General features: G+C 47.5%; 1 protein-coding gene across 1 annotated transcript; it reads right to left on the reverse strand.

The window, feature by feature from the left end:
- Nucleotides 1-668: 668 nt before the first annotated feature.
- LOC100273942 (uncharacterized) lies at nt 669-2,043 on the reverse strand. The gene has a single exon (NM_001367344.1). The coding sequence runs from the start codon at nt 1,975-1,977 to the stop codon at nt 784-786; it is 1,194 nt and encodes a 397-aa protein (NP_001354273.1). The 5' UTR covers nt 1,978-2,043; the 3' UTR covers nt 669-783.
- Between the last annotated feature and the right edge of the window lie 5,009 nt (nt 2,044-7,052).

Below are 7,052 nucleotides of genomic sequence, written 5' to 3' on the forward strand. Positions count from 1 at the left end.
AAAACCCTAATGTGAGTAGGGAACGATCCGTACGGAAGGGCCTCCGTTACGCTCGTCAACTTGTCTGCCATTTTTAGAATTTGGATCACAAACTCAACAAAATCTACTCAGTTGAAAGATCAATATGGAATAAAGCCGATTTTGTCCATTGCTCTGCAGCTTTCTTGTTACCGAAGTAATAAAAGTATAAAACTACATTTTTCCAACTTACTCACAAAATCACAGGCCAAACAAAGTTATTGCAGAGATGTGTTTGTCACAATTTCAACTGATACTTCAGGATAATCAAGCTATGTTAAATTATAACTTCGTCTGAAAACTATTTTAGCAAACATAAGGTTCGAGTCAAATAAGTGCAAATGTAACATTTTGATGCTTATTTATTACTTCCTCCGTTCTTTTATTTGTCGCCTTTTAATTTTAAAATGAACCATGCAATAAATATTCGAAAACTTAGGTAGTACTATTAAAATTTTAATATTTCCTGAAATGTATACCAGGACCCCATCGAGCTCTTATTCCATTTCCATCCAACAAGTTTTGCGAGTTCAAGTATATATTGCCATGACACTGATCACATAAAATATCAAATGGTACAACCCAATTTCGAAGGCAAATAAAAATCGACGGAGTTTTTCAATATTTATCGTTGCATATAAAACTCTTTGCCCTCGAACAGAAATTGCTTACATTGATATTTCTGAAGGCCATAATATCAGACACATACCATATCTACAGAAAAGCCCAAGATCAAAAGAGTACAGAACTATTTGGAATTTACATCTACGTTTCCATTCCATTTCGGGTGATCTCAAATACGCCCTCATCATCTTCGGACTCTGCTGCTATTCTTGATGCTGACGATGACATGAAACGGAACCCTGCGTCGCTTGCGCTCTTCCTGACGGAGGCGAGCTGCTGTGACCTCTTGCAGTACGCTATCGCGCCCTGAATCGGATTGTCCAAGTCCATCTCTGAACTCGCGCTGCTGCTCCTCCTGAGCACTGGCCCAACTCCAACACCATCTCTGAACTTGCGGTCGTTTGAGCCTGGGATCAAGAAGGACGACGAACTCGACGAAGAAGAACACGACGATGACGACGAAACGGAGGACGTCTTGTTTGACGACGAGTACCGGACAACGACGCCGGAGAAGGACCTTCTATGGCCACATGACTCGTCCTCTTGAAACTTGCCTCCTGCCGTGGCGTTGTCGCTGATGGGTGATGAGGCGGCCGTGTACCTTTCGCTTCTGATTTGGCCAAACCACGGGTTCTTCCTCCTCCTCCAGGCACTGAGCTGTGCACCGGGCAGCTCGTTTGCTCTAGGCACGCCATTCTTGCCATCTGGATTCCCTCCTTTAGTCGTAGTAGCAAATATCGTTTTCAGATAAGCCTTCGACGCCTTGAGCTTGAGGCCGAGGTTGAGGTGCCTGATGAACCTGAGCTTCTTGGACCACGGCTTCTTCTCAGAGGCTGCCGCCGCCGCCGCCGCCTCGGCGGCGTCAGTACCGGTGGATACGCACTCATGGAATGAGCAGTACTCAGCAGCACTGAGCTCGCCACTGGCGTAACACGAGCTCGCCGCTGACACGTTGCAGGACTGGTACGGCGTTGCTGGAGCAGTGCTCGCTGAGAGCAAGCCCTTCTCAGCGGCGCTCTGAAGCAGCTTCTGGACCATCTGGATGCGCGGTGGGAGATGGAGCGGCAGCAGCTTGCCCTTGTAGAAGAGCTCGTCTGCCGGGGACGCCACGGGCTCCTCCCACGGGTCTGGTGGAGCCGACGACGACATGTGGAACTCAAACTCTCGCGGGTGCTGCGGCGACGGCGAGGCTGCCATGGCACTGCTGTAGCAGAACAGGCTCGCGGTGGTGGTGGCCGCTGGTGGTGAGCTCAGACTCAGATCCATGTCTATGTAGTCATCTTGTTGGAGTGGTTGGCCGCCAGCATGGGTTTGGGGGCCTATATGTTTTGCCATTGTTCTTGCTTCCTTGCTGGATCTGTGTTTTCTGGTCTGGGTTGGTCTTGGCAGATAGAGGTGGTGGTTGTTGTGTTGTGTTCTTGGAAGGGAGTGGAGGAAGTTTTGGCATGCTTTAAAGCAGAATTCCTGTAGCTAGAGAGGATGACCATGACCTGACCTATCTGTGTCTGCCCCTATGATGTGCGTGTGCCTTTCGTTTGCATCTAAAATCCTCTTTCTGTCGCGGCTACATGTAATGCAGTGCAGCACCGTGTTGTGAATTAGTGACTGTTTCTTTCTTTTTCTAATCTGTATGGCTGCAGTGGGTTATTCTGTATTACCTGTTCCTTCCTTGGCATGCATGCTTCTCCTCTTTTCATGACGGAAGCTACTACTACTGGTTTTGTTTGGACGCGTAGGGTTACATTTACAAGGCCACCATTAAGAGCAAGGCCGCTTACGAGGCGATCACTTTCACCGATAAATTACTTACGAGATGTCTGCTGATATGTGTGGGGCTGGGGCCTGCACACCACCACACTTGGTCTGCATTGCATTGCATGTTAACTGGACGACATGCGCGCTTCGTGTTCTTTGACTGAAGCAAAAGTGTTCAAGTTTGTTTTCAAAATTGTTGGGGTTGGCCGATGTTAGAATTAGATTGGGGTGAAATTTTGAAGGCCTTACTACTTGCTAAAAGACACTAGAACACACACCCTGCCGGACTGCACTGCACATAATTAAGACAACCTCACCATGCATGAAATAGGATAAGTCTCTTGTAAAGGTAAAATAAATAATTTTTTTGGGGGGTGATTGACCTTGTTACGTCTACGTACGAGTGCTCTGTTTTAAATCCAAAAGAGGGAGAACGCGTGCCCTCAAAACATGGAGCAAGGTGCGATTTGACCTTTTGGAAGTGTGCGGGTGACATGACATCAAGGAGGGAGCTAGGGATTAGGAGGCGCCTGGACCCCAAGTGTCAGGCTAGCCGCAGTGACGGACTCGATACCCTACCCTATCCGGCGTAGAGTTACTCAGCGTGCTGCAGCCATCTGCTGTATGGGGTACTCTATTTTGGCGCATGGGTGGACGAACGTCACAACTAGGGTCATACGAAAGCAACTGCATACACTGTGTGTCTGTGTCCGTGAGCAACTGCATACACATGCAGCAGCGTGTGTATGGAAAAAATTAAAAAAATGATATAATATTTTGTAGTTGATATATGGTTGAGATATGGAGTATATATGACTGCGGAGGATTGTGGTATAGAGTAGATAATCTTGCTGACGAGGATAGAATATTCCTTTTAGAGTAGAAATTTAGAGTAGTATGAGTGCGGATAGCCTCAGCTTCGTCCCATTGGAGTTTGGTGTCGCAACTATTATTGCTGGCAACTGCGCGCATGCGCGCATCTGCTCGCATCGAGGCCTCCGTGCATTATACAATCTGTTTAAATTTATGCAGTTTGTGACTGGACTTGTTTGGCGGGGTTTCTATATTATTGTTTAAACTTATGCAGTCCGTGCATTATTAGAATCGGTTTTTTTCCCAGGTGAAAGCTAATTTGAATTAGAAAAAGGGATGTCAGCTAGATAGGTTAGGTGCCTCTACCTCTACTCGCCGTTCCGAGCTTTTACAGCCCCGCTGAATTGCAGGCCTGAAGGTAGTACGAATTAAATTGCAAGCACTGTTTTTTTTAAGACCAACGTAATACAGTGTACCAAACTTGAAAAATAGCCATCCTTTGCCACTGCGAGTCTGCAAACCTTTTGAGCACTCGGGAGGGACACGCTGCACTGACATGATTATACGTGATGATCCGTTGCGCGTGACAGTGCAAAGCCTAAAAACGATTAGCTTAGCTGCTTAGGGTAGACCGGTAGACAGGTTGTTATGTTATGCTGCACAGTGCCCAGACAAGCTGCAAGGTGCTTTTACCTGTATGTATGCACCCGTTCCAGGCCTGACAGATGCCAGTGCCCAGACACCTTGTGTGGGAGTCCAAATGTCCAATTCTTTTTGCGCCATGCATACAGAGAGTCAGAGACTGTAAAGGTCTCAGAGCTCGAGGTGTTCTTTGCCGCGTCGTCTCTGCAAGCTTTTGGAACCGAAGCACAAAGCTTCTGTTCTCGCAGCAATTCTGGGTCGGCTGAATTTTGACCGCCTCTCTCTGCAGGTTCTAATCATATCATGACAACTCCGTGTTGCCTATGTAATTAAGCACGAACCTTTGGTCGATGCGTTGTGCGCAACGCGTCAAAACCCGGCAAGATTGCTTTGTACAGCAGACATTCTGCGATGTGACTGAACTAATTGCTTGGAAGATAACTTATTCTAAACGAATGGAACAAATGCCTCTTTTCAACGGAAAAAAAACGCTCTTTTCTTAGGAAGTACACGCACGCAGGCACGCACGGATATATAATAAGGGGACGTTTGGTAAGGCTCTGGCTACCAAAAAACAGTTTTAGATCTGTCTTTTTCGAAAAAGCAGTTTTATTTTATATTATTAATTAAAGCGCTGCAGCTACACGCCCAACCAGGCCATCCACGTCGCGTCTTTTTTCTAAACACCGTCGGATGCCACATCTATGGTGACAAGCTACACCTCCCTCAAATTTGCCTGCTCGCCCCATCGCATCCATGGCGGGCAGCAACGCTGAGGAGGTTGTGCCCCTGGTTCGTAGCCCCAAGTCCCCGACGATGGGGTCTCCCCAAGACGTACACTTGGTGAACTATGACTTCCTCTTTATCTTCCTCGCCTACCATACCGCACAGAACCTCCATTTTTACTTGACCCGTCGTTGGCGTCAACCCTGGGTAAATTCCTCCTCTAGCCGGCCATGGGGAAATGGCCTTCGGCCCATAGCCCAGGGACGCCTCGAGTGTGGGGAGCTCCGCCTCCGGCGGTACAGATCTTTCCCTACTCATCTTAGAATTTCGTCTCTATAAATACACTTGTAATCCGCAGGAGATAATCACCTTATTATAAATCTCTTGCGATCTGTAACCAACCGAAAAATAAATGATATCGTTGCTAATCCGCGCCCGTGTTTTTTCTCCCTTCACTTTGTAGGGGTTTTCCACGTTAAATATATATCTTCTCTATGTTTGATCTGTTTTGTATCGTATTGATTCATAATAAAAAGCTTCAGTCTGCACATCTGGACAAGTGAGTTGGGAATCTCTGGTTGATCTTCTCATCGTCGTGGGGATACAACGGACGTCTTGACGTTGTCAGCGACAAATCGCTCTTCCTGTTGGCCTCGGTGACCCATGAGCTCCGACCTGCACACATTTTTCTGAAGACGTTAGCAAATGTCTAAAACTCTGAAGAGAAGGGCGGCATAGTAGGCTCTTGACACCATGCAATGCAACCGAGCAAGCAGAAGAATGTGGCTCTGTGATGAATGTAGATGAAGAACTCGCAGTTCACCTGATCCCAACCACAGACATCGGCAACAAAGGAGCAGCGTCCATTTTGTTTACCCGTGGATATGCGTTGGACACTTGCAGGCACCGCACGTTTTGATGTACGCATTGACATGACCGGTCACCTTAGGGTTGAGGGTATATTGGAATGAAAACAGGGCAACTAATGAGTTCAACTTTCAGGAAGGGAGAGGGAGCCCAATTAAGAAAGGGAGGACCTAGAAGTAGTTACTGCATCTTGGCCTCAACTGAAGCTTGCGGAGGGTTGTTGCAGCCAAGACCATGCAGGCGACTCCCACAGTCCTGCTACACTGCCCGGTGCCTGTCTAGTTCCAGCCGGCTGCAGAGCTCAGGGACAAGTCAGAAGAAATTGGGGTGGGGCCCCGGTTCTGGCAGACCAGATTTTATGTGACAAGTCTTAGGCCTTGTCAAACTGACTTATGTGACAAGCTTCGTTGTTTTTCTGGTACCATCAACAACAATAGATTACGATATGAATTGATTCTAGTAGCTTAAACGATCTAGTATAGTACATGATTATAAATAAATCTCTTGTTTTTCTCTACATCATTTTTTATACTACAATGTTTAGAGTTATTTTGAGATGCAAAATGTCGACGTGTGGACGAACATCACGAATACTGCTACCCACCATACCATACGCGGATCCGGACCGCCCAAGCCCACGTAGATCCGACCACCAACGTCTCGAAGACGTGCATATTCCGCTGCCCATTGCCGACAGCAGCCTCCGCGTGACAACAAACAAGCGCGCAGGTGTCCGGAATCACGTAGTCCGATTAATCCTCGTTGGGTCCCTATGCAAAGGATAGTCCATGTCAAAGTCAAGCATCTCGATCTAGTAACTCAGTAAAAAGCTGTGGACTTTCCTCATGCGTAAGTAGTGCTCTGTTTCTGGCTTTTTTCGGACGCTCCCCGTCGTCTCCACTATCGAGCTTTCGGTTGAAACGCCATAGACCTCGTTCCCTCCAGTACACGGTGACGGCCATGACACAAACTCGGTTGTCACGGTCTCGCAAGACTCTCGCCGCCCCACTCGATACAATTACAACGGCTCACGCAAGAGCCGAGGGGTTGTGTGGTTTTTCTAAACTCACACAACTAACTAGGGTTCACCTAGAACAAGCGCATAAGTGGTCTAACTAACTTAATCACTTCGCAAAGTACCTACGCTAATCATTGAGTGATTCTATTAAACACTTGGGTGTATGAGCACTTAAAAATGTCTACAATATATCTTGTTATATTGATTGAGGTCCCACACCTTTAAATGTCCGGTTGGTGGGGTATTTATAATCTCCCCCACAATTTTAGCCGTTGAACAGAAAGCTGACTGCTCTGTTGTCGGGCGCACCGGACAGTCCGGTGCACACCCGATATGTCCGGTGCTCTGGCCACGTTAGTCGACCGTTGAGGTATGTAGCAGTCGACCGTTGGATCCGACCGTTGTCCAGACTGTCCGTTCACACCGGACAGTCTGGTGCTATAGCCCCAAGAGCCCCTAGTTGCGAGCTCTCAGTGCACACTACCCGGTTCCTCAACATACAGTCTGGTGCGCGCCGGACAGGTATTGTTCACTATCTGGTGTGCCATCATAGCGCTGGCTGACTACCCACTTCATGGATTTCTTTACT

Source organism: Zea mays, chromosome 8 (assembly GCF_902167145.1).
Source record: "Zea mays cultivar B73 chromosome 8, Zm-B73-REFERENCE-NAM-5.0, whole genome shotgun sequence".
Classification (NCBI taxonomy): Eukaryota; Viridiplantae; Streptophyta; class Magnoliopsida; order Poales; family Poaceae; genus Zea; species Zea mays.